This window comes from Citrus sinensis, chromosome 8 (genome assembly GCF_022201045.2).
Source record: "Citrus sinensis cultivar Valencia sweet orange chromosome 8, DVS_A1.0, whole genome shotgun sequence".
NCBI lineage: Eukaryota > Viridiplantae > Streptophyta > Magnoliopsida > Sapindales > Rutaceae > Citrus > Citrus sinensis.
In genome coordinates, this window is record NC_068563.1 from 395,480 (window position 1) to 423,454 (window position 27,975).

General features: G+C 34.9%; 3 protein-coding genes across 3 annotated transcripts; all 3 read left to right on the plus strand.

Moving 5' to 3' along the window:
• Positions 1-301: 301 nt before the first annotated feature.
• LOC102623765 (protein ROOT HAIR SPECIFIC 17) lies at positions 302-4,625 on the plus strand. The gene is made up of 10 exons (XM_006486566.4): positions 302-732; positions 850-897; positions 1,003-1,093; positions 1,305-1,381; positions 2,005-2,093; positions 2,198-2,381; positions 2,680-2,861; positions 3,001-3,103; positions 3,194-3,525; positions 3,695-4,625. Exons 1-10 carry the CDS (start codon positions 511-513, stop codon positions 4,065-4,067), a joined length of 1,701 nt encoding a protein of 566 aa, XP_006486629.2. The 5' UTR covers positions 302-510; the 3' UTR covers positions 4,068-4,625.
• A 547-nt stretch (positions 4,626-5,172) lies between these two features.
• Positions 5,173-8,501, plus strand: LOC102624152 (hypothetical protein). Its single transcript, XM_006486567.4, has 8 exons — positions 5,173-5,452; positions 5,544-5,797; positions 6,117-6,215; positions 6,644-6,838; positions 7,110-7,202; positions 7,314-7,409; positions 7,539-7,679; positions 8,028-8,501. The coding sequence occupies exons 1-8, from the start codon at positions 5,308-5,310 to the stop codon at positions 8,202-8,204; spliced, it is 1,200 nt and encodes a 399-aa protein (XP_006486630.2). The 5' UTR covers positions 5,173-5,307; the 3' UTR covers positions 8,205-8,501.
• A 13,722-nt stretch (positions 8,502-22,223) lies between these two features.
• LOC102624434 (protein ALTERED PHOSPHATE STARVATION RESPONSE 1) lies at positions 22,224-27,959 on the plus strand. The gene is made up of 4 exons (XM_006486568.4): positions 22,224-24,094; positions 24,397-24,608; positions 25,223-25,446; positions 26,447-27,959. Exons 1-4 carry the CDS (start codon positions 22,642-22,644, stop codon positions 27,183-27,185), a joined length of 2,628 nt encoding a protein of 875 aa, XP_006486631.2. The 5' UTR covers positions 22,224-22,641; the 3' UTR covers positions 27,186-27,959.
• Positions 27,960-27,975: the final 16 nt, after the last annotated feature.

Consider the following 27,975-nt stretch of genomic DNA (forward strand, 5'->3'; position numbering starts at 1 on the left):
ACCTGAAAGCGTTTGTGTGTGAGTACTCACACCGTAGCTTATATGTTATTCCTTAAACGGCTTGAATCATGAACCATGATTCAACAAGTTGTTTTTGACGCCCAAATTACTTCTAATATTAACTCATTGGATAACATCTCCACGCAGTACTCAAATCGAGTGGCACCCGATCACTCCTGCAATCACACGTGTCAGCAATCTACTTGCTCAGTTACGTTCAATTTAGTAATTTCTGGTCCGAGCACTCACACACAAGAGACGGCCCGCAATATTTTCGCGCGATTGGTTCAATGCCGAGCTTTTAGATTCTTGTGTTTGCATACAACAATACGACGATAACAACACCAGCAACATTTCTCTTCTTCCTTCTTTTTTTTTTTTTTTTTTCTTTCAATTGTTGTTGCTGCTGAGTTCTGCCATTCCTTTCGAAAAACAAATTCACATTGTTTATTTAAAACACTTTAAAAAATTTCGATCACGGTGGCTGTTTGCAAAAGCAACTACAGTGCTATGAAGAAGAGAAAACGGGACAGCAGCATCAACACATGTAGCGACCGCGTGGCCGTCGCTCTTTGTGACGTGATATTCCTTCTCCGTCGCCGGCGACAGCTGTTTCCATTTATCTTCGCAATTTCCGGTTGTATCCTCCTCTTCTTCGTCGCTTTCTCTCTCCTTTCTTCTCCTCCGCCAGTCACCAGGCACCGCTTCCTCCTCCGCCGCCACCATTCATCTGTCCGTACACACTCTCACTCCCTATGCTCCTATTTTAACGTTTCTCGTTATTTTCCAGTTCGTGTTTTGTTAATGTGTTGCCGTTTTTGATTTATTTGTTTGTTTCCCGGTGTTTAGTTTGCGGTGGATTCGAATTTTAAAACAAACACTGCGTTTCGAGTTCCGGTACCTCTAAATTTTTTGTTGGTGTTTTTTTTTTTTTTCCCGCTAAAGTTTAGTTTTAATTGGAATATTTATTATTCTATAATTTTATTGTTTTTTCTTCTTTAGGAAAATGAAGGGACCTTACTTGGAGATTTGTGGGGGTCAAAGGAATCGAAATTCTACTACGGCTGCAGCGCTCCAAGCGATAAGTTTCATCGTAATTATGAACTAGAATTTTGTTTTTTTAGATGTTATATATTTTTTATGGATTAATGAAATCAAAATAGATTTTGTGTAAAATCTTCTTCGATTTATTATTTAAATCGAACGTTGCTACTCTGTCGATGATGTGTGATGATAGAAAGTATTTTATTTTTATTTATCATCAGCTGTTTTTGAAGTCTCATTCAGCTTTGAATATTTTGTAGCTGCCCAAGTCAAAACGCATCCTAATCGATATTTGCTGATTGCCACCAGCGGAGGACTGAATCAACAAAGAACAGGGGTAATATATATATATATTTATATATATTTTATTAAAAATTTTTAAAAGAGAATTGCGGTTGAGGAACAGGGAATAAAATCATTGATTGAAATGAGGTTTATGTTATTCTTAATTTTTCTTTTTCCCCCTGCAACCAATGAAACTTAGTATACTAACTTCTGTTGTTTTCTTTCATTATATGCTTTTGTGAAGAAAATTTAAAGTATTCTTATGAGTTTTAGTGTTTTTTTTTTACATAACTCATAACACTAGATGTGTGAGAGTGCATTAATTCCTAAATGGCCTTTTCAATTGAATGCTCTGTACATACATACATATATATATATATATATATATATATTGAATGTAGTTTTTATGGCTGAAGTTTATTGCTTGTGTCATGTAATCTACTGCAATATCCAAGTCATCATTATTGGTGTGATATATGCCAACTTATTTGTTGTGATATTAGTTGTTGGTCTACGCATATATTCTTTGATTTTGTTATAGGTCTGATGCTGACTGGAATTTGTCAGGATGTTGAATAATTGCATAGATCTAGAAAACCCATGATCATATTATTATGTGTGGAGGGTGGAAATGTTGGTTATAATGCAAAATGTGTTGCACATTTTTGGCTGCAGATTACTGATGCTGTTGTTGCAGCTTATATTTTGAATGCGACTCTCGTTGTTCCTAAGCTGGATCAGAAATCATATTGGAAGGATAGCAGGTCTGCTGTCATATTCATGGTTAAATCACCTTTATCATGATGATTCCTAAGATGCAGGATTGCAAATTCTGAATTAATGATACGCAATGTGATGTCTGGTGCAGTGATTTTGAGGAAATTTTCGATGTCGATTGGTTCATATCATCTCTCTCAAGAGATATTGAAATCATCAAACAGCTTCCTAAAAAGAAAGGGAAAGTTTTGAATCCACATAACATGCGTGTCCCGCGGAAGTGCTCTCCAAAATTCTATGAGAGTCATGTTTTGCCTATTCTTAATAAGAAGCATGTAAGCTCATGCAACCAGTCAATCAAATTTATTGGCTTTGCTTCTAGAGAGTTCAGGTTTTAAATTATCATTTCATTTAAGTTGCTCAGTCAAATATGTGCATGCAATTTGTCAGTGCTAGAACACAAGGTAAATCATATAAATGCTAGCAAATTAAGGGAAAAGTATATAAAGGTTGTTATTCTTGAGGATATTCGTTGCTGATTTTTCTTGAGAGCATTATTTGGCTCAAGATAAGCCTGTGATATTTTTGTTCATTCAAGAGCTGACAGTTCCTTGCCATTCTTTTGTATTGCAGGCTATTCAACTCACCAAGTTTGATTACCGACTTGCGAATAAATTGGATACAGACTTGCAAAAGCTAAGATGTAGGGTTAACTACCATGCTTTAAAATTCACAGATCCAATTCGTCATATAGGTAAAATGTTGGTTGAGAGGATGAGGTTGAAAACAAAGCATTTCATAGCTTTGCACTTGAGGTAAGGTTTATTTTCTTCTATATACTGTCCGTTTTCATTTTTATAATAGTCAACAAAACTGGGATTTAAAAACCAGTTAAGTTACACTTGCATTCATAAGTCTACCAATTGATCCAAGTTATGTCATGTCATGTCATAGATTTGAACCTGATATGCTTGCTTTCTCGGGATGCTATTATGGTGGAGGCGACGAAGAAAGGACAGTTTTGGGTGCACTTCGCAAGCGGTGGAAAAGTTTACATGTGAATCCACTCAATTCTCGTGAAAACGGCATGCCTTCTATTTACCGGACTCCTGGTTTGACATGTTTATTTTTTATTGCATGACTGCAGGCAAGCAACCCAGACAAGGTACGGAGGCATGGAAGATGTCCACTCACTCCAGAGGAAGTTGGTCTTATGCTGAGAGCACTGGGATTTGGAAGTGATGTTCACTTGTACATTGCGTCGGGTGAAGTGTATGGAGGTAGAGAGACGCTGGCACCGCTGAAAGCACTCTTTCCAAATTTGCATTCAAAAGAGACATTAGCCAGCAAGTATGAGTTGGAACCATTTTCATCATTTTCTGCCCGCATGGCTGCACTCGACTTCATTGTTTGCGATGAAAGTGATGTTTTTGTCACCAACAACAATGGTAACATGGCTAGAATTTTAGCTGGACGAAGGTATGCTCTATAATTTTGTTGTTTCTTTCATGTTATGCCTTTTCAAGATTGTGGTTCAGTCTCTTGTTTTCCACGAACAGTTGGTGACTGGTTGTCCTTTTGTTGTAATTGTTTCTAGATCTATTCTAGTTGTTTCTAGTTTTGTTTAAACTTATTTTGTCTACTGCAGGAGATACTTTGGGCATAAACCAACAATCCGTCCAAACGCAAAAAAACTATATAAATTGTTCGTGGACAGAAATAACATGACATGGGAAGAATTTGCCTCGAAGGTTCGAACCAATCAGATTGGTTTCATGGGAGAACCAAATGAGGTAAAACCAGGCAGGGGCGAGTTTCACGAAAACCCAGCAGCCTGCATATGTGAGGATTCCGAAGCAAAGGCAAGGGAACTTCTGACTCCCCAAAATCAAACTCTAGGCAATCATAGGAAGGTCGATACCCATGGTTCTGAGGCTGAAGACCATTTGAATGACAATGACCTTGATTGGTCAGATATGGATTACATTGACAATGGATATACACTTCAAGCTAAAAAGTAGCATACTGAAACATCTTCGGATAACAGTTTATCACTTAAACCAGAAATGGAAGGATACTTTTAGGACTAATTTAAGGAGATCACAATTTTCACTGACAACAATGCTCCTGCAATTGCTAACCGAATCTTCACCAAAATTTTGGGGCTCTTTGGCATTAGCTTCTTGGACTGTAAATATATTTACAGGAAAGCATTCTGTATATGAAAATCTTGGCGGTAGAGCAGTTTCAGCATCAGAATATTGTGTCTGGCAGCAACAATCGGACCTTGAGGATCATCGCCTACCGCATATTGATATTGGCGTGTGAAACCTTACTATATGTTGAAATGTAGATAGTTGTAGTTGAAGTTATAGCTCTTAATTTCGTATTTAAATTTAAATTTTTTTCACCTGTTTATTGAATCTTGCCGTAAGGCCGGATTGGTACAGAATAAGAGAGGGAGAGAAGGTCATATATATATATATATAGGAGGTGTCAAATGTAGCATTTTTATGCAATATGATCAAATCTTGACGCAGTTGCAATATAAAGCTATGAAGCAAGATTTTGGTTACTCACCTTCTTTTCTTAATTTTGTGGGTTCAAAAGGGTATATATTCTTTTACCATAATTATTTGGAACAGATTTCACCGTTGGTGATGATAAGATGACTTTCGAGCGAGATTGAAATTATTAAATGACTTTGAGTTTTTTTTTTGGAAAAGAAATGACTTCAGTTTTTAAACTCATTGTTTCACCCTTGATTGACAAAAAAGGGGGGGAAAAAGAGAGAACTTATTTACTTATAGGAAATTGGAAATAATAAGTTGACAAAAAACAGAAAAAAAGGGGGGGAAAAGAGAAAACTTATTTGCTTAGGGGTCCTTCTATCTTACATAAGATACATTCCTCTCACATGAATAGTATGTGAGTCCCACACATGCACTATTCATGTAAGAGAGATGTATCTTACATGCATGTAAGATAGGGTTTGCCATTTGCTTATAGGAAATTGGAAACAATAAGTTGGCAAACAAAAACGACAGGTGGCAAGCAGGGCCCCCAGCGCATGTTAGCCAATAGGCAGTGGGTAGTAGTTATCAGTTAATCATAACAAGTGGCAGAAACCGTAATCCACTCCAGAGAACGACGTGGCAAGACTGCCACCCACAGTCTTCTTCTCTGTCTTCTCATTTCTCCCTCCTTCTTCTCCTCCTCTCCTCCCACACAGACACATCGAGAGAGGAAAAGGCAAAGCAAATGGCCTTGAGATCGCTGCCGACTCAGCTACCGACACGTGGCAACCTCCATCAGCCCCATCCCCATCACCACATGAAAGGCTCACTCTCATGGTGCCACACTTTAACTCCTCTGCCCCTCCTCTCCCCCTCCGCCAACTCCTTAGGTAACCAAAAACATAAGTGCTAACTTTCATTAATGGGATTTCAAATTTGGTACTTTCCAATTATGATTCTTTATTTTATTAATTACTGAAGGGAAAGTTTGTACACAACAAATGGTGGTGAAATGTAGTGCCGGTGGTGGTACTAGTGGTACTGTGCAGGCGGTGAATATGAGTCCAGGGACACCGGTGAGACCCACGAGTATACTAGTTGTTGGTGCAACGGGGACACTTGGCAGGCAGATAGTCAGGCGTGCACTGGATGAAGGTTACGACGTTAGGTGCCTTGTGAGGCCCAGACCCGCCCCTGCTGATTTTCTCCGCGATTGGGGTGCCACCGTTGTCAATGTAAATGTCACTTTGTTCTTTGTTTGCTAATTTGTTTTTGTTTCACATGAAAGGGAACTAATTTTGCTTATATGATTGTGTTGTATAGCTTAGTGGCTAGCTTTGCATTTTAACTTTAGAATTAATAAGTGGTTCCAATGACTTTGGTCTCTCTTCTTGATCAATTGAATATACTCTAGATTGTTCCTTACATTTTCTTGGCAAAATATCTATACATAACATGAAATATTTTTTTATTATTTTTAGTTGGGTGTGCAGGATTGTGTTTAATTTACATTTGCTGAGCTTCAATAATTGAATGGTATACATATTTGAGCAGGCAGACTTGAGCAAACCAGAGACCATACCTGCAACATTGGTTGGTGTTCATACAGTCATTGACTGTGCCACAGGCCGTCCAGAAGAGCCTATCAAAAAAGTAAGTTTTACGTTGAAGGTTTAATTAATCTCTTTGTTTCCATGTCAGTAATCAATTTCCCTGGCAAAATATTGTGCTGCTCATGTTATTACTCTATGTGCTGCTCAATCTCATGTAAGTCTACTAGTTTGAGGTATCTTTATAGCGGCACTGATAATAGTAAAATGCAACTATTGCCATCTTCACACTGACCCATTACAGGTTGTGCAGCGAAATGTATGATCTAGCATCATAAGAAATGAGTATAAAAGGAGAACATGTTGGTGTGATAACTGACTCATTTATGTATCTCTTTAGAACAGAAACTCCTAACATTTAGAGGTCTTTCACGTAGTTAGCCCTTATAGATTTGTGTGAATTGAACTCGTGGTCATTTGTAATTGTATATTACTTTGTGGGGTTTTATCTAATCTTTCTGTTCTGTTTAGGTAGACTGGGAAGGAAAAGTCGCTCTTATACAATGCGCCAAAGCAATGGGAATCCAGAAGTATGTATTTTATTCAATTCACAACTGTGACAAGCATCCTGAAGTCCCACTAATGGAGATCAAGTATTGCACAGAGCAGTTTCTGCAGGACTCCGGCCTACCTCACGTTATTATTCGGTTATGTGGGTTCATGCAAGTAATATCACCTAAGCCTAGCTGTTGAAATTTAGTTACTGGCTTGATTTAATGGTTTGCTTGAATATATCTAGCATGAATTTATTAGATTTTAGTAAGTGTACTTCAAGCTACCTGAGTAACATGTATCATCATGAAATTGTACATAGACACACATTGATAATGGTTCCAGGCCAAACCTTGATGACAATGAAGTGGTCAGTTGTTGTTGTATCCATGTGTGTGCAAAAGTTTTCTTCCAGATTCATGGTTGCTTGCTGTAATATATGCAGGGCCTTATTGGGCAATATGCAGTACCTATACTAGAAGAGAAGTCTGTCTGGGGAACGGATGCACCAACTCGAATTGCATACATGGACACTCAGGTTATATGCAGAAATTTTTTTCCTGATTAGCCTCACGAAGAAAGCTTTAGCCTAATTATTACTCTTTTGTTATATCTGAGCCTTTTTCTTTTTAATAAAATTTTCTATTAGGATATAGCGCGACTGACATTCGTAGCTTTACGCAATGAGAAAATTAATGGACGGACTCTCACCTTTTCTGGTCCTCGGGCATGGACAACACAAGAGGTAAATAAGAACTTGTTAAATACGGCTTGAAGCCTCTCAACATTATGTGGATAGAGTGCATTTTGGACGATTCCAAATGTCAGTGCTTGTCTCTTCTGTAATTAAATTGATTTTACAACTTAATTTCAGGTTATAACATTGTGTGAGAGGCTCGCAGGTCAAGATGCAAATGTTACCATGGTCCCTGTGTCTGTCTTGAGATTTACTAGGCAGCTTACACGGTTTTTTGAGTGGACAAATGATGTTGCTGATAGACTGGCATTTTCGGAGGTAAAATTTATTGATATTATCTCTTCTACTTGTTTTAGTGCAGTGTTGGTTACATTTCTTTAACTTGCTCTTAAAGAGTCTTTAAGAGCCAATTGATTTCGTTCTACTCATGAACAACAGTAATCAGTATAAAGAGTTCAGTCTGAATTATGAATTCATTTTTTCTTCATGAACAGGAGAAAAAATGGACTGAAAATTTTAAAGAAACCCAGAATCCGAAATGGGAATTCAGATTGTATAGAAACTCAGCTGTTTTCTAGTTGAGTTACAACTTACAATAGGATTTCCATTGTCGATACCATGGAATACATAAATGAAATTGCTTATATCTTGCTCGCTAACTTGTAGGTTCTTACAAGTGATACTGTATTCTCTGTTCCAATGTCTGAGACATTCGATCTTCTCGGTGTGGACGCTAAGGATATCATTACGCTGGAGAAATATTTGCAGGATTACTTCACTAACATATTGAAGAAATTGAAGGACCTCAAAGCACAATCTAAGCAAGCTGACTTTTACATCTAAGAGAAGACCATTTTCATTGTAAATGAAACTTTGTATGCATCTGAAATCCTAAAACAACGCAGTAGCTTTCTGTTAAAGTGATACAGCAAAGGCTTTTGTTTAATTATGCAAGTACCAAAGGTATCGGCTTCATCAAGGAGCATTAGTGGTAATTTTGCTCAGGTGCTTCATATCACAGTTTTGTTATTGTAAGGGATTTTATGTAATTAAATGATGCAGATAAGACTCAATAATTAATTTGTCTCATGATCAAATTAGATAGTTCTATGTAAGATGGGATACGTATTTCAAACTCAACTTTGTCTTATTATTAAACTAAACGGGTATATAAGCTTGTGAGTCTCCTTTTTATTACAGTGTATTTCAATAGCAGATTGTAATGCTTTAAAATAATTATAGAACGATGAAGCATTGAAGGAAGAGGGAATTTGTCAAAATAAAAAATAGGAAGAAAAAGAAGGCAGAGGGACTAAAAATAGTTGCAAAATCAGCAATCCAGCTTTGTGGGCTAAATGTTTTTGTAAGTGGCCCAAACTAACCCAAATTAGATTAACACGTCCAGTTCGAGGTTTATGTTTTGACTTTTCAAGTGGGTTTTGCTTTCGGCTTGTGCCAATGGCATCGCCCTATCTCAATCTCATTATAGGAGGAGACTTACATCAGAAGCAAAAGATTTCAGGATTCGGATGGTGGACAAATTATTTTCATATTTTACATATGAGCATGTCTACCTTACAGATGGTACAAGGACTTTCATACATGAGCTCGCACACACCTTTGCTGCAAATGGGAAGTTTCTTCTCGTTGATTTCCAAAAGTTGAATGAAGGTAATATAGCCTAAGACTCGAAGTATTCAATGGAATATAGCTGCCAATACTGTACTGTAGTTACTCTCTTATTGTAATAGTTGAAATTTGGTATATGATTATCGAAATGGCAAAGTGGGGATCAAATCTAACAAGCCCTTGGCCATTCAAACATTGGGTTTGGAGGACCTAAAGTTGATTATTGAAATAATTACCCTCTCGCTTGTGTTTGCACCAACCCACGAGGCCATGCACTAGAAGTTTGGAAGAAAGTGAAAAATTATTATTTGCCATACTGCAGTAGAAGCAAGTAAATGGAGGGTGTGGCTTTTATGATTGATGATTTGAAAATAAGATGAAATAATTGCCTTTCCATTTTCAAGATTGGGTGAGCTGGGACCAATCTGAACCAACCATCTCATCAATCGATGGGTCGCAAATTCACAAGCAAAACAATTTGTACTGACATATATAATGTAATTTTTGATTGGAAAGCAAGCAGCTTTCTTTTTGGATTGCTCCAATCTGCGTCAAATTTTGTAAAGTTGGGGAATGATGCGATCAGCATGTTATTGTATGGTCCAAGTGCACAGTACACGTTCTGCTGCAACTGCCAGATTACTGTGTTTAAAAAGCAAGCTCATAAATAAAGCACACTCTCTCAAGGGCCACAAAGTTTTTCAATTTCCCCCTTAACTTAAAAAAAAATTTAATCAAATGGTACTTTTGCTTGTTTTTAAGAGATTATTACTCATGATATTTGTAATTATAGACATTAATTTTATTTATAAAAAAAGACTGATTTTATTCAAATTTTAAAAAAAAAATTTAAATTAAACTTTTATAATATATCTCTGGGAGCTCGAACTATTTTTTTTATATTTATAAGAGAGTGGCTCGAATCACTAATCAAAGCCCTAGTGGTACTTTTACTGTTTTTACTTTTTATTTTTCGAGATGAATTATTTTCCCCTTAAAATCTGAAATTTAGATCTGGATAACTACAAGTAGCAGATTGATCATCATCATTTACGGATAATTTACATAATTTATGAACTGAAATACGTCTTAGAATGATTGATGGAACTGAAATAAAATAAAATAAAAAGCAACAATAAATAATAAATTAATTGAAAAAGCAGAGGACAAGCAATAATTATGGGGCTGGGTTGAATTTTCCTTTTTCTTTCTTGGAAGTCATATCCTTGTCTTCTTTTTGGAATTTTAGAGGTGGAATTTCATCCCAGGCTCCTATTATTGCCTGTCTTTCCTCATATTGACAGGCCCAGAAATCTCGAGAATGATTTATTTCAACTCCGAGCCAAATAGCTATGCAACAATCTTAACCAATGAGGAAAAAAAAAAGTTTTTAAAAAAATTAAATTCTTTTTTTTAATGAGAAAATGAAATACCGTACCAAAGGGTTAAAATAAAGTTATTAAGAATTTTTGAGTTTGGATATTCATACATTTTAAAAAAGGATTTAACTATATTAGAACAGTTCCACAATAGCATATTATTGATAACCGTATGGTTAAAAAAGTAAATATTAAATTTGTACTTACTGTTATAATCCAACGGTATTCATCAGTGCTCTATGACGGAGCAGCTCCACCATAACCATTATCTTTAAAAAAATACATGTTTAAATTTAAATTTATGTATGTTCCGAATAAATATTTTTTTAATAATTATTAAAAAGATGTAAAAAATCTATTTGAGCATGGATTCAGTCTAAATCATAAAATTCTACCGCATGGATCACATGCGCGGTTACTGAATAGAGAGGTGATGAGTCATAGGTGCACCAATTTAGAATGGACCACTTGGTTTGGTGCCCTAATCGCTGCCTCTACGTGGCCACAAAGTGGTTCGTCGGTTGTGTCTTTAGCTAATTGCTCATCACATGTGCCATCAACGCATTGAACATTCAAGCTTCGTTTGCCACCAAGTCTATAAAAATTAGATTGAGAAATAGGTGATGCATCTTGAAGGAAAAAAAATCTTGAATTGATGAAAATAACTTATTTATATTTTTAACTTTTCCTGCACGTGTATTAAATAAAGTATTTAAGAAAAAGTACTTTTAATTTCATGGAAAATATCAACACTTTATATTAATAAAATGGTTAGAACAGGATCAAGTAGGTTCTATTGGCCTAACCTCTTTTAAGTCTTCATTTGTAGGCTCGAGTAATCGAAGTGATTACTGAAACAAACACTTTTTCTTCTCACTCACAAGTAAAATTTATTTATTATAATTTTTTGAGTTTTTTTTTCTTTTTTATTTCTTGAGTACTTAATGTGGTGGACTTTAGTAGATGAGATGCCAAAATGCCAAGACAAAGAGTCTTAAAGTCTTAGCTCGAGTAGTAATTCAATATAATACAAAAATTTGTTTAGCTAAGAGATTTTGCATTTAATCTCCCTCCGTCATCTTTTATTTAAATTCTTAATACATCTTTTTTACAATATAAAAGAGAGATCGATATTTCTTTTTGTAGTTTTTAAATTTTATACGTGATAAGATCATTCGTTATTGATTGACATTACCTTAATATAAGTTTTATGTTTATTTACATTTTGATATTTAAGACTACAGATTATATGTATCATAGCATTGGAAGCATTTTCTTTGTTCAGATTTTTGTATGATATAAATAAGAGTATCATCAACACAAAACAATCTTCCCATGAAATGGATCTTAGCAAAATTCACAAAAGAATGGACTCAAAATTCTATCGAATATGCAACTCAAAAAAAAATTATTAAAAATAGAGAATTGTGTAAAAAGGACAACGAAATGCTCGCACAATCACATGGCATACGTTGTCTTTGACTTTCTGTTGGGTCAATTGACAACTCCAAAGTAACCAAAATAGCAACTGTCCAAATCCTCATCTGGGATAACTTTTAACCCATTTTGTATACCTGTGGATTTTGTATATATTATTCACATGCAAATGCAAATGTACCAAACTTATTAATATAATTTAATTTTAAAAGTACCCTTAAAAATAAGTTTATAAAATGCCAAAAAGTACCATCACTAACATGCAATGGTCTCCTTCTCAAAAAAAAAAAAAAAAAAATGCAATGGTCTCCTTAACAAGGTCTCTCGCTTCAGTAATTTTTTGTGATTTGTTTTTTTTTTTTTATTATTTATGTCGTTCATGTGGGTCCAAATGGGCATATTGAATAGTGTAATAATTACATTTTTCGACCCATTACCCATATGCATTTTCATGTGTCCGAAGTGACGAGTGTCAAAGTAGATGCACCAACATCAAAATTTGTAAATGGGTTTTGCCTTATCATGCGTATACTCATTTTAACTTTCCCGTATTCCCATAAGAGCTTGATCATTGAAAATCTGATCATTACATACCCATCAAAAGGATTCTGCAAAGTTTCCCAATACTTTAAGCTCTGGGTATTGGTAGGCCAGTTTGGATATTCTTCATTGATCCTCTCACTTTAATTTTTGGTTACTTCAAGAGGATTTTTCAAATTGTTAAAAGTGCTTTTTAGCTAAACTCAAGCTCTTACATAAAATGCTTCTGCTAAAAACTGTTTTACAAAATCACTTCCAAATGTGTCCTATGGATGCGAATCACTCACTAAAGACCCTGAGTTGACCCCCAGTCTGCTAGCTTTTCTTATTTTAATGAATTTCATATGCAGACTGAAATAGCAGACCAAAACGAGGGGATCAAAGGACAGGATTTTAAAGAATCTACTTGTAATTTGTGGAAATTAAAATAAACAGATAAAAGTGGGAGGCAACTGAGTGGGGCACTGGGTATTGCTTTAGCTTCTTTGACTGTTGCACTGTTGCAGCTTGTGCTTGCCCAAAAAAAAAAAGAGGACCATTCACTGGGAATAAAAAAACATTAAAAATACTGAAAGAACTAACCTTAAAAGTGGCAAAACCTAACATTCTTTTCAACAAAATTTCATTTCAGTTTCAGGGCAACTGTTCACCTTGAAAGATTGTGTGTGTGTGTGTGAGAGAGAGAGAGAGAGAGAGAGAGGGTTTTCAGTAAAATTAAATAATAGTGACACTGATTGTGAATACCTATATAGAGTCTCATTCATCTGACTCACTTTTCATTATAACAGATAGTAGCTTTTCCACTTAGAAAGAAGATATGAATGTGTATATTTTTGTAAAAATTTGTCACATGTCCTCATCTCCACTTACATGAGATGATTCAACAAGGTACTGATTCTGTCAATTTTCTGCTGTTCCCATACAGAAGCAGCCAAAGCACTTTCACAAAATAAGAGACCAAACAACAATGTACTCAATTCTAAATATTGAATTATTAGTACCATATTATTCATATTTGTCTAATAAAATTTTGATATTTACAAATACATTTTGAAATGAACCGATCGTGAAATGATCGGAAAACAAAATTTAAAACGCGTTGCATGATTTGATTGAGGGGTCCCATTCGAACCATTCCATGCACGAGTTACTCAGTTTTCAAACCCTTGGGGAGAATCAACATTTTCAAAGAAAGCTATATTTCGTTATGGGGGAAAAAAAAACCTCCCTAATAATTTCATTGCATTGCATATGCACATGCTTTTTTCTTTTTTTCTTTTTTTTCCCCCAAAATGCATGTTTCACATGGAATTGAATGTTATTTGTTGTGCAATATATATATATATATATATATGTAACAATTTGCTCTTACCTATTGCTTAGTTTGAATAAGCGCATGCATAATTTTACTTAGAGACGAAGAAAAAGAAAGTTAGCAGGAAAATAGATTGGGAGGGAGAAAGGAAAAAAACATGAAGAATGATGAGAGAGAGAGAGAGAGAGCACATTAATATATACTTAATTTATGTTAAAATTTCATGTTGTTTATCCTTTAAAACCTAACTTTTGATAAGGTTTTAATTTAAAGACCTGAAATTACATTTAATTTTATACTGATTTTAGACCACAACTAATTATCGATAACTAGTCCTTTGACTCTTTCTAACTAGACCATGAGGGATTTTGTTGCCCACGGTAACACATCATCGATCCATATTAGCTCTGCTGTTTAAAGCTTCAAGTGTTGGAGTTAAGCACCGAAGTAATAATGGGGCCAATAGGCAGTTGTAACATCAATTCGTCATCTTTAGCATTGCGTTTAGACCCTAGCCCTACAGTCGACAAGCAAAACCAGCAAGCCATGTTAAGGACTCCGAGGAATTAGGGTGAAATGAATGCACATAAAAAAGCCACTTCGATCGTCAAATGAAACAACTGTAACAATCCCAATTAAGCAAATTATTAGTTTTGTCCTATAAAACTTTTGATTGCCAAAAAATAAAATTTTTCAAAATCATACTCAATTCATGTGATTATAATATCTGATTCTGGCCAAAGAATCTCAATGAAGATCTCCTCATAGTTGATTCAAAATTTTATTTGAATTTCAAAGATTACTGTAGGTTCTACTTTTTATGGTTAAATGATAATCACATGTCAATGTGTCGTAAGCCAATAATGCAATATATATTGTCAGTGGAGTACACTTTGGATCCTTTTAAGTAATTATCTTGCTTTTTAATTTTCAGAAAAAGAGAGAGAGAGAGACTAAATGGGACATTGATGGGTTCATCTTCAAGGAAAAGAAACTTTAGTGAAGTATGAATTGATGATTTCATAAAATTAGGACATGCATTAGATTATGACTAGACCAAATATGATAATAAATTAGTAATAAAAATCATATATTTTTTTAATTGGATATTATATAACTTATTGGTCCATGAGAAGGATTGCACTCACATGAAAAATAGTATAATATATAAGTGCTCGAACCTTCATTTTTTTTAATGCAGAGATGTTAAATTGTGTAATTAAATAGTGTGTCAGTATTAACTTTATTAAACTGCACGATTGAAGAGCGTGTTTGCATGAAAAAAAAAAACGAGAATGCTCACATTAGAAAAGGACTATACGTGTTTGTGTGTGTGTAATTTATAATGATGACACATTTTAACCTGTAAATTTAAAGATAGACGATAGTATATAGATATAATTCGACATTATACAATCTAAAAGTTTTATCTTAGAACGTTAGATATCCAGCCACTTCATGATCTTATGTAGTTTATAATAAGTGGGACTTATTATTATCTTTTCAATGTGTCAAATATTGCAAAATGACAAACTATTACTAGGGAGAACCTTAGGTGCAACTGTGGCACGGTGCCACAGTTGCACCGTAGCCTGATCCCTATTACTAATGAATTATTTTGAAGTAATACATAGAATACAGTAACTTCTCTTGTACGGCCAAGAGAAGCAAATGATTTTTTTTTCTTTTTATTTTTTCAAGAAATTGAGACGAAGGTGGATTTAGTTTCAGCTCAATTGCCAAAGGGATCCAATCAGGAGCGGAAAATAATCGCACGATCATCAAAATTTCTTTGCGGGGTTTGGGTAGCTGTCATGTGATAAGTGTTTGGTGGCACTGAAAATGTACTTCCTCACAATAATGTCTTTACATTTTTCTGCTAACAATATCCTTTGTACGACAAACTAATAATCAACTTTACATCTACTGCCGGTAATTCTCTCAGTATGCAGCCGAACTCGACAAACAAAAAACTCCAACTCATTCTTGGCCTTCAGGGAATACTGCAGAGGGTTCAATTAAACAGATACGAGTACAATAATGTATAAGTCAATTAGAGCAGGCCATGCTATTATTATTATTCACGTCAGAGATAGACGTACGTCGAGGAATAATAAACCAAGCCTATTAATCTTTAAAGGCCAGCTTTGAGCTTTGAGCTTTGAGCTTTACCACCAACTACGCACGCCGCTGTGAAATTTGAGTTGGTAAGAAGTAGACACCATAAAGATCAGTAAAACGTAAAACATATCTAAGACGTGAAGAAAAAGGTGGGAAGTGGAGGAGAATGAAAAAAGTGAAAGCGAAAGCGAAAGCGACATGGTATTTCAGCAACAAATTTTTGACTCTGACGATTGAGTAACTCCATAAAATTACAGAGGTAGGGGACCAAAGATTTGATTGAGTTGAAGGCGAAGAAGCATCAGAATCACCAAAACTACCTGGGGCTCAGGTGAGGTCATCACAGTGCTACTCGCCGATATAATCTCTCTCTTGCATTTGCCTGGTGCCTGGCTATTCACTTACTGTAGCCCCAATCACATGGGTTGTATAAATTCTGTCTGTAGCATCTACCCCTCACCTCACAAATGGCCGAAAAATATAAAGTTATATATATACTTTTTAATAAAAATAATAAAATATTTAACAAAAATTTGGTTGTAAATACCCACAGTTTATAAACTATGAATGTGAGCAGTACACGCAGCACTCTCACTCTGAAAAATACTATTATATCAGTTAAAATTTGTTTTCTTTTTTTTTTTAATTTATACGTCGTCGTAGAGTAGAACACATGAGCAGATCATTTTTTTTTCCTTTCATAATGCAATGAGAGAGTTCTAATTTATTTTCATAGATTTTATTTGTAGTGGAAAATCATAAGTTACTTTGAGAGACTAGACATAAGATGATTGTTTTATGAAGACAACTTTATGTTTGTATCATACAACTTTTGTGGTCCAATATTTTTAGCCTTTACTTGAAATAATTATGAACCCATTTTATTGTTGGTGATTAATTGAAAAAAAATATGATGGTTCGCTAGGGTCATTTAATTTGAGCTATCGAGAAGGTTCTGATATTCGAAGAAGATAGAAGAGTGTTATAAAAAAAAATAATAATAATGAATCATAAATGATACCTCTCATTCAATTATGATGCTAATTTCAAGTTTTGTTCAGAGAGTTTAAGACGTCTGAACCCAGTAATTTTCACACTATTAATTTTTTAAAACAAAATGAAGGGTGTAATAATTATTAGAAATCTATCAAATGAATCATAAACTATAATATCTCAAGTTGGAATTGCATGCTTTGATCCTATTGATAAAAATATATTTTATGCAACTAATGTTATTGCTTTAGTCGGATTTAACATTGAGTGAGAGAAACAAGCTAATTCATTAAACTAAATCCACCACTAACTTGCCTTTTCCAAGATAATACAAAGAAAAGATGTTTAAAAACAGAGTAGATTCATTGCTCTCAAGTGTCTGGACTCCTTAATATTTTTACGTACACGTGATAGAATCTATTTAATTTTTTAATTAAATTGAATCCATCAAATTAATGAAAAAGCTTTTGCCAATCTTCTCTATATAGAATTGGTGGGCTACGTACTTGAACTAATCTTAAAATTGGGTACTAATTTTTCTTCTTTCTTTCTTTCTTTTTTTTTTTTTTAAAGCAACTTTAAAATCGGATTTAACATTTTGAAAAATAGAGAAAGATAGCAAGAGCTAGAAGAAATAAACTACCATTTTGGGCAAACCACCCAAAACATGTTCTCTTGAAATGGCGAAATTAATTTTCTTATTCTTTAAAGCTCTCTTTATGTTGAACCACCTTGAATTCATTGGTTTCATTTTTTAATTACTTTTCCTCTTAGTTTTCTTCACTTTGTCCTAAAATTCGTCCATGGTTTTAGAACAGATACATGAAACGTACTCATTCTAACGTAGAAAAAATGAGCTATCAATATTGTTTTATACGCAATTCCCTCCTCCAATGTTTGATTGATGTGACATAAAGTTTAAGTGAGTCCATCAACTTATTTCGGCAAAATAGTGAAGAATATTCAACTTGCTCCCTCAATTGGCAAAATAGCATTAATTTAATGAAAAGATTGAAACATCCCAACTTAATTTCATTTTCCCTGTGATCATTGTGACATTGTTCCATGATTAAACATATTACGAGTTCCACGGGATTTCTGTTCAGTTACATTAATTGAGAAATTGACAAGATAACGTTATGGTTTCAATTTATATATACCTGAATGAATGAATGAATGAATGGATTCAAAAAGCTATATTTGAAAACTATTTAAACACCAATGTTTAGTATAAAAAACAGTGGAGTGTAGCACTAAAGTTAGCACTATAATGCAAACATCATATAGCTAGGTCGAGAATCAAAATAATATTGTAAGCAAACCAAGTAGGAGCGCCACTAGCTAGAGTAAAGGTCGTTGGACCAAAGGGAAACATCACATGGTATTGCCTTAATCTATGCATGCTAATAGCAGCCACTTTACAAATAAGAGTATCGTATTTGAAAATGATTGAAAGTTGAAACCCTAATGCATAGTATTTGTTTTTGTAAAAATTCCGAATTTGGGATATGTGTGCATGGAGACTCAATGTTTATGCTTATTTGCTTCCTCAGGAAGCAGTTCCCCACGTGCAATAGTGGGTTGGAATTCTAATTTGAATATTCCAAATCAAACAACTTTCAGAATAATAATTCAAAAAAAAAAAGTATTAGAGTTGGGTACGTTGTTGTGTCTTTGAATGTTCTTCTGGGGCAGAGTTTCCTTCTCTTTAGGGTTTTGCAGTCATTTTAGCTTTAGAATATGCGCTCAATCATGCCATGCCACAGCCTTCTTCATAGTTAAAAGAAAAAAAAAATCAAAAGAGAAAACTAAAAGTAATTTGCAAAATTAGTAGCTACCTAGGAAGGTAGATTAGATCAAGTAATAAAAAAAAGAAAAAAATCTAAAAGGGGAAGTTAGTAGTTTTTTAGTTCCAGATCTTAAAGTGCGGAAAATATTTGAGAAAATTTTAAAACTATAAAATTTAATACAATTATGAAACAAAGTTTTAAAACTGCGCGGTTTTAAATTTTCTTGAACTTTACCGTATTTTAAAATCTTGAATTGAAAATTTTGTAAAAGGGAAGTTAATGAGAGGAATTATGTGGTATACTATTACTTCCACATATAATATATCATTATCAATATAATGTGAACGTCAAATTGATTTGGAGAGAAAGGCGTCCGTCCAAGACTCTTTTTCACTTTAAATTTGGGAAACGCCTCGTCGTTACATCATGGAAATGGAGGATGATGGTTCCACAGGACAACAAACACTCAAAAATCAAAATCTCCCGTCATACACGTCTCGTTGCATGCCATTTCTTGAGAAGGTGGTCAATATTTGATTGCGACTTTGCAAATGTTGACACCCTATATATATGTATATATTTTCTCGGGGCTTATAATATTGTTATTATTTTAAATTTGACTGAATTTTCCATCTAATTGACAAGTCTTTAAACCCTTTTTGACTTGGTTCGTTTGCTTGTCTTCGCAGATTCATGGTTGATCCACGAATTTTCTTTATTCTATTGCCACGAACTAAAGCTTCCTCTAATTACCAAAAGATAACCACCAAATCACATATTTTAATTTTATACTCTGCTTGACATAACAATATATATTTGGAATTCGGTATGATCTCTTAATTCATTTTTTATTCAACATACTCTATGTGGTTTTGATTTTTCTTTCCAAAGAAAAAATAGCACGGAAGAATTTAATTTTTATAAATTATTTAAAATAAGAAAAATATTTTTTTTTTCTCTCTACCACTCAAACGAATCTGGTCTAAATATATCCATAGGTGATAGGACTATGTAATTAGTGCCATAAATTTTATTCTGAATCAAAATTCTTTCATAATCTGATCATATCATGAGTAAATAACTCAATTGTTGATCGGTTATTAATAAATAAATAAAATTAAATCTTATCAATACACTATTATGAAAAAATATATGATAAAAGATCTTTAAAAATTTAATAGAACTCATATAAAAAAAGATCATATTCCGGATCCAAAGACCACCACAATCGAACCTTCTCATCTCATCATATTTCTAATTTTATTGATCATAAAATATGAGCAAAATTTCTTTAAAATGTAGCCGTGAAAGTTCTGGGGCTTCGTCTTAGAATTACATCGAGACAAGTTTCAATGATATTGTTTTGGAACTTTCTTTCATGAAAAATGAAAAATATTAAACAGATTGTCATCGTGATTTCGGCTGGACTTTTCAATGGCTGAGCCACCAAAATGGACACTTTGCCATTAAATGCGCAATGAAATTAAACCAAACGTGCTTTTTTTTTTTATTATTCTTTTAATGTCGCAAGTAGAATCGTAAATTCTTCTACTGCCCACCAAATTTTTTGCAATTTTAAGGTATCCAAGAATTAAAATAAACTATAGTTAGAAGACCTTAAAACAATTATAATTTAACATGTCTATAGTCCTTAAAAGAAATTTTAATCTTATTTGATACGCATGGATTATGAAGGTTTCTTTTGAAATACTTTAATCTGCCCTTTTCTTATGTGTACACTAATTATATTTTACAAACCTAAAATCTTTATTTTTTAAATCACATGGAAAGCAACAATATTTGTACTCATGTGCATTTTGATTAGATTTGTTTGCAAATTTAATCATGCAACTATGCAAGTATCATTGATATTTGATTGTTATGTAACGGTTGAATCATGGGCATAACATGGGTACTCTTTTAGTTAATTTTGTGTGTGAATTAGAGTGCAATTGATTGCCATAAATGAAAAATGAAAATGAGAAAGAAAAATCTCAATAGAAGAGTTTTTTCATCAAGGAATGTTCGAGCGACAATAAGGGTATATATGGAGCATAATTAATTAATTTTGACGAAATAATTGAAAATATGAAAAAAATTCTTACCGCAAGAGGCGTCAAGTCTCCATCAAAACCTAACATAATCATATATTAAAAAAAAATTTGTAGTCTACAAATCACATAGCTCATGTATGCCCCGTAAAACACTTAATAGTTTAGTAGTAAATTATCATTTTTTTTTTAAATTTATATGAGTGATTTTGAGTTCTTAATACATTATATGAGATTGTTATTCTTCTAAATATTTAGTTGGGATTATATTTCATCCAACCGCTAATTAGTGAAATAATTTGACGCTAGCCTTAGGTGAAGATACTCTTTTCAAATCATTAAAAGATAGAAAATCAAGAAACTATTTCGAATTCAACCATTTACATTAAAATTAGATAGAAAATCAAGAAAGATCTCAACGACTAAATTCTTGCATAATGCCTATACGTACATGTCAAGTAATAAATAATGACTCATTGTACTCTGTAACTCTCAATTTTCATTCCTTATACGGATTGGGCAATAACTTTTAATCCTTTAGTTATTTTATTTTTATAACCAAGATCATAGTTGTACGTTTTTATCAACTATGTCCTAAACCCATATTTAATTGACTAAAATACCCTTATGATTAAGTTAATTACTTTCAGTGAGAATATAGTGTGTGTGTTATGTAAGTACGGTTTATCACAATTTGAGAATGAAGCCATAATTTTTTAGAGTATATTTTTGGGACAAGTTTAAAACCTACATCAAGACAATCTTGATAAATTTTATGATGTAATTATAAATAAATTTGTAATATAAAATTCAAGTCAAGACATTTCCTAGTAGTCTAGTAGTATAATTTACTTTCAACACTACTATCAGAAAGATTTGATACACACACACACACACATATATACACATATCTATATAGCTTTACATTTCAGGCTAAATGTTTGTTTAATTATGATATTTTAAAAAATACCTCAGGATACTCATGTTGTTGAATATGTTACAGTCATATCTTTAATTTTTTTTCATAACTTTTACAATAATACCCCTTGTAATAATAACTTAGGGACATTAAATTAATTTATCTATAAAAAAATTAATTAATAAATTAATCCTAAAACTTTGTTCTTATTTTATTTTTAGGGTTAATTTGACAAATATTATTATTTTTTATATCAATGATTATTAACAAGATTGTTGCAGGGCTATGAAAAATAGCAATTCTTTCATATTAACAACGATTGGTTAATTTGCAAATAAAAAAAATTATTGGTTAATTTGTTAATATACCTTTTTATCAATAAATAAATTAATATCTCTAAAATATAGTAAGAAAAAAAAATAAGGGTACGAGTGTCACGCATATAATGCTAAGGGTGTTTTGAGATACTTTATAAAATGTAAAATTTGAACAGATACTTAGCTTAAAATATAAGGATCAAAAAGATATTTACCTTATCTGGGGCCTGTATGTTAGGAAAATAAATATTCGTTTTATTTATGTGAATATGCAAAAGTCCAGGGATCTACATTATTTACAAAAAAAGAGTACAATTATTATTATTTATTATTATTATAACTATTTAAACGCACGTTATACTACAGAATTACAGTACATACACACACCGACTGAACTAAAAAACAACAAATTTACCAAAAAAAAAAAAAAGCCACAACACGCTGCTGTGCTGAGTTGAGTTGAGTTTCCACTACTTTTCTTTTATCCAGTGAGGGAGGAATCATCAATCAAATAATCAGTATTCAGTAGTAATCACTAATTTTGTTTCTGTTGATGTTCTGCTACAACACAACCCGACGACACTCTCCCCGCTGTCAAGATTCCCCTCCCCCTTGTCCTTCCCCACTTTTTCTCTCTCTTTCCACCATCCTAAAATTTTCTCGAGAAACAAACACCCCTTCCCCCAGCAAAGCACAAGCACTGCCGCTCCCGCCATCATCATGTTTTCTTCGATCTAAAACAAGCAAGCAAACAAACCCAATACATATATTCACATATTACAACTATTGATGGGTTGCACCAACTCCAAGCTCGACGATTTGCCCGCCGTCGCGCTTTGTCGTGAACGCTGTGCTTTTCTCGACGAAGCCATACACCAACGTTATGTACTCGCCGACACCCATGTTGCTTACGTCCACTCCCTCAAACAAGTGGGCCACTCTTTACATAACTTCATCACCAATCAAGACTATACCGGCCACGTTGGCGGCGGCGGCTCCCCCTTGTCTCCTAAGCTCAATTTGCCTACTGCTAAAAAAGGAGGCGGTGATTCGGGTGGGATTAAAATTCAGGATACCACGTCGTCGTCAGCTGTAAAGGGTCATCATTCGCACTCTAATTCATCTGGCCATATTCAGTTCCATTCGGATCCGGAGGAGGACGACTCTGGGTCCGGCTCATCATTCTCGGGTCATTCTTCGCCTTTGCGTCATCATCTTCATGATAATCATGATGATATCCCTGCCCCAGTTCCCGGACCCGGCTTCGGCTTTGGCGATATTGATTATGGGAATTTTGGGAATTTCAATCAGATGATGAGTATGGATCAAGAAACCCTAGGTGGGTATAATTCTCAAAATACGCATATGCATATGAATTATATGAAGAGTCAAGCCAAACCCAGTATTGTCTATGAACGAAAGCCTGCACAAAATTATCATGTGGGTGAATCTTCAGCTTCTTCCAGTTCTTATTATCCTAATTCCTATCCTTATCAATATCCTACCAGTAGTCCTGGTCCTGGTCCTGGTCCTGGTCCTGGTCCTGGTCCTGGTCCTGGTCCTGGCTCTGCTCCTGCTTATTCGTATGGTGGTGGTGTTGGTGCTGTTGGCTATTATGGCTACCCGCCTCCTTATGGATCTCCGACGCCTCCACCACCGGCCGGGCCGGGGGCTTCTTCGTCGAAGCCGCCACCGCCTCCGCCTTCGCCGCCGAGGGCGTCTGCGTGGGATTTCTTGAACCCTTTTGAGAGTTACGAGAAGTACTACCAGCAGTATAATACTCCAAGTCGGGACTCGAAAGAGCTGAGGGAAGAAGAGGGGATTCCTGATTTGGAAGATGATGAGTTTCAACATGAGGTGGTCAAGAAAGTACATGGAGATGGGAAGTTTATGGATGGTGGCGGCGGCGGCGGCGGCGGCGGCGGCAGCGGCGTCAGTGGCGGAGGTGGTGCTGTGGACGATGAAGAGGATGGGCATATTGGTGGTGGTAGTAGTGATGATGCTGAGGCTTCTTTATATCAGACAAGGCCTAGTGTGGATGAGGGGGATGAGTATGTTGTGGAGAAGAAAGTTGTGGATGAGGAGAGGAATGAAGAGCGGAGCAATGCAGCTAGACCCCGTTCGCAAGATGCTGTTGATGTGTCTACAGAAATTGAGGTTCAGTTTGAGAGGGCTTCAGATTCTGGAAGTGAAATTGCAAAGATGCTTGAAGTAGGAAGGTTTCCATATCAGCGGAAATATGGTATGAAAGATACTCCTAATTTGATTATTGTTTACCCCAATTTATTTATTTATATTTTTAAGGAGTGAGGACTTCTATTCTGATATCTTCTTTTGCTTGATCTGTGAGGACTTTGTCAATTTTTGCTAAATTTAATTACCTAATGTTAAGCATATAGATCGGTTTATACTTTTTTTAAAGTGTATGTTTGCACTCTTTTTACTGAAGGAAGTGGCTTTTAAATGTTTAATTCTGCTGAATTGGGCAAAAGTTAGCTCATAGCTACAACTTAACTTTGAATACTATGGCTCTTTGTGAATCAGCTTCAAAGATGTTGCATGTTGTTACACCTTCATTATCGGTGGTATCCTCGCAACCATCTACTTCTAAAAGTGCTGAATCGTCATCCTCAACTAACAAGGGTGGCCCGGCTTACCTGGATATTGATGAAGATATGGCAATGAGGACAAGAAGTCTCTCTGCTACCTTACAAAAGCTGTATCTTTGGGAGAAGAAACTCTATCATGAAGTTAAGGTAAGTTATGTCTTTTTGGTTTCTAAATTATGTGATTCGACTTGGAATCTATTTAGTTTTCCCTTAATCATTTAAACTTTTCCTTGCCATTGACTTTTACAACAATTCAGATTGACCTTATTTTGTTCACAAAGAGCATGATTTTTGGTTTGTATATCCTTATATGGACCATGTTAATTTTCTTAATCTTTTGATATCCTGTAAATTTAGTCTTTAGGAATCCACTCATGGTCTAGATTTTCATTCACCCACCTTTGTGTTTATTTTCGATTGCGAAAACGCGGGGGTGGGGGGGGGGGGGGGTTCGATGATTTATTCTTTTCCCTTTCTCACATTTGACCTTTGAAGGCTGTCCTTGTTGGTTGTATTCTCGAGAAGATTACCAAGTATGTTTTTCAATGAAATTATGTTTCTCAGTGTGAACATTTATGGAATCTTTTGTGCAATAAAGATTCTGCACCAGCAATGTAGTTTGGCTTTTTGTGGTTTTCTGAATGGCACAGTCATAATGTAGATTTGTTGGAATAGGCCTTTTTGTATTCCATATTTCTAATCTTGCTAGTTCTTGTATTCAAACTGTCGTAGATAAGGCTTCTGTGGTTATGCTTTTGTAGGCTGAGGAAAAGATGCGAGTACTTCATGACAGGAAGGTCCGTAAGCTGAAACGTCTGGATGAAAGGGGCGCTGAGCCTCATAAAGTTGATGATACACGTTCTGTAATTCGGAGTCTGTCAGTGAAAATAGGAATGGCAATTCAAGTAGTTGACAAGATTTCGGTGACAATCAATAAGATTAGAGATGAAGAGCTGTGGCCACAGATAAATGAATTAATTCAAGGGTATTTTGTTTGTGATCCTCTCTTTTCTATTCTTGCTGGTTTTTCATCTTTTATTTGGTTCTATATTTTTTGTTTTCATGACTCTTGAGTTGAATACTTAGCTGATAAACTGATGTAATCTGGTGATAATATTGAGTCTGCTATCTGGTGTACATCAAGTCCTTGATGCCTGACATATTTTTTACGTATTTTGCTTCATGGCTTCATTTAGTTGAGTGGGTGTTTTGGGGGTCGTGGGTGGAGGGGTTTCAAGTTGGATTTTTCAACTGAATGCTAATGTTTTCCTATATTCTTGAGAAAAAGGATGAGAAATTAGTGCAAAAATCATGTGCTTAATTGAAAGGGAACTAGCTAGGGTGAGGACAAGTGAAGAGGAAAAAAAAAAAAAGAAAGTCAACAAAACATCGGCTACGGTTGTTAAAGATCCATGATGTCTGATGCCATAGACTTGGGCTAGCATGTATAATGATGTGTTCATGAATTCAAGTTCAAGCTGGGAGATAGATACCTCAAATTTAAATGACCTCAAATTAAAATGAAGACAGCCGTGAATTATAGGAATTCATTCATCTATGGTTGGAATATGGTTTTCCAAGTTGCATATGACCAGCATTTGAGTATTATTTCGGGGAAATGCTCTTTGGTCAATCCATTTGGAAACGTTTTAAGTTGGGGGGTGAGATTCTACTTGATGTGCTTCAACCAAGATATATATGTATCCTAGTTCTTTGCTTCCAGTGTCAAATTTAGTCATTTCACATAATTAAATATTCTATCCTAAAATGGAAAAACAGGGCGAAGAATAATTACATTTGGAGTTATAAATGTTTTTGTTCTTTGCTTGTTAATATTAATGGGTTTTGTTTTCTTGATGGTGGCTTGTTCCCAATGTCTGTTCTTGGTGGCATTGTTGTATGTGTTGATTATTTTTGCCAGCTCTATGCTTTATATTCTTTTGCGTTGGTTTGATGGTGGTTTATGTTGATCTTGTTTACTTTAGGTTAACCAGAATGTGGAAAAGTATGCTTGAATGCCATCGCATTCAGTGTCAAGCAATTAGAGAAGCTAAAAATTTAAGTCCCAGCAGCAAGAAACTTGGCGATGCTCATCTGCATGCAACATCTCAGCTTGGGCATGAACTTCTGAATTGGATTACCAGATTCTCTACATGGATTGGCTCCCAGAAGGGTTATGTGAAAGCCCTGAATAGTTGGCTTTTAAAGTGTATTCTGTATGAACCTGAAGAAACACCTGATGGAATAGTTCCTTTCTCGCCTGGTAGAATGGGTGCACCACCTATATTTGTAATTTGTAATCAGTGGTTTCAAGCTTTAGCTAGAATATCTGAGAAGGAAGTCATTGATTCTATGCATGTCTTTGCAATGAGTGTGCTTCAACTTTGGGAACACGATAAATTAGAAATTCGCCAGAAGATGGGGGCGAATAAGGATTACGAAAGAAAAGTTAGGAATTTGGATAGAGAGGATCAGAGGTTACAGAAGGAGCTTCAGGCATTGGACAAGAAAATCATTCTGGTCTCTGGGGATGGTGACAATCAGTTGGTATCCGGACATGCTGTGTATCAGAGTGACACTGGTAGTGGTAGTCTCCAGGGGAGTCTGCAGCGCATATTTGAGGCCATGGAGAGGTTCACAGCTGAATCAGTGAAAGCTTATGAAGAGCTCTTGCAACGTGCTGAAGAAGAAAGACCTGTTAGAGGAAATGAAAGAAATTCATAGAGCCATACGATACAATTGGTTTCTCTCTCTTGCGTAAGTGCACTGACCTGGTTTCTTTGGCTTTTTGTACTCCAATTAGAACATAGTATGGAGATGGCAGCCAAGAGCTTTGAGGGGTTGTCATGACATCCATTTGCCTTGGCCCCTTGCACTTACTGCTTAGCCAGTGTTCTAAGTTTTGGGAGGATAGTTGGTACGATGGCGGCAATTCTCGAGTCTGGTCGAAACATTTTGGTGATTTAGAATTTTGGAGGATTTCAATCAGTTGTCATTGTCAAATGAAGGAGCTAGACCTGCTGAATTGACACCAAATAAAGCCACATTGTATTTTAGAGAACAAAGCAAGGGAAAGCTGATGCTGGATGATTTGAGGCTGTCATGGGTAATGCATATGAGCCGCAGCATAATCTGGGTTGTTGTGGAAAATATAAGTCAGTTTTTGGCGACTGAACAAACTTGAAGGTCCTCACGACCTGGCAAAATAATCCAAGTGAGTGAATTTCACAGTTTTGCATGACAATCATGGGAATTTAGGATTATGAGGCGGGCTATTTTGAGGTGACGTAAGTCATGAAGTAATGGCCAGATATCGTCTTTTGTATGATAGAATAGCTGTTTTTCTTTTTCTTTTTCTTTCTTCTTTCTTTCTCTTAGATGCTAGATAGAGTATTTATTTATTCTGTGTACATATAAGACCTTTGACTCTTAAGGACACTGGAAGCACCCCCCTTAAGGGTCCTGTATTAATTAATCAAATTAATTTAATTCTGTGAATTTGACCTTTGCCAAA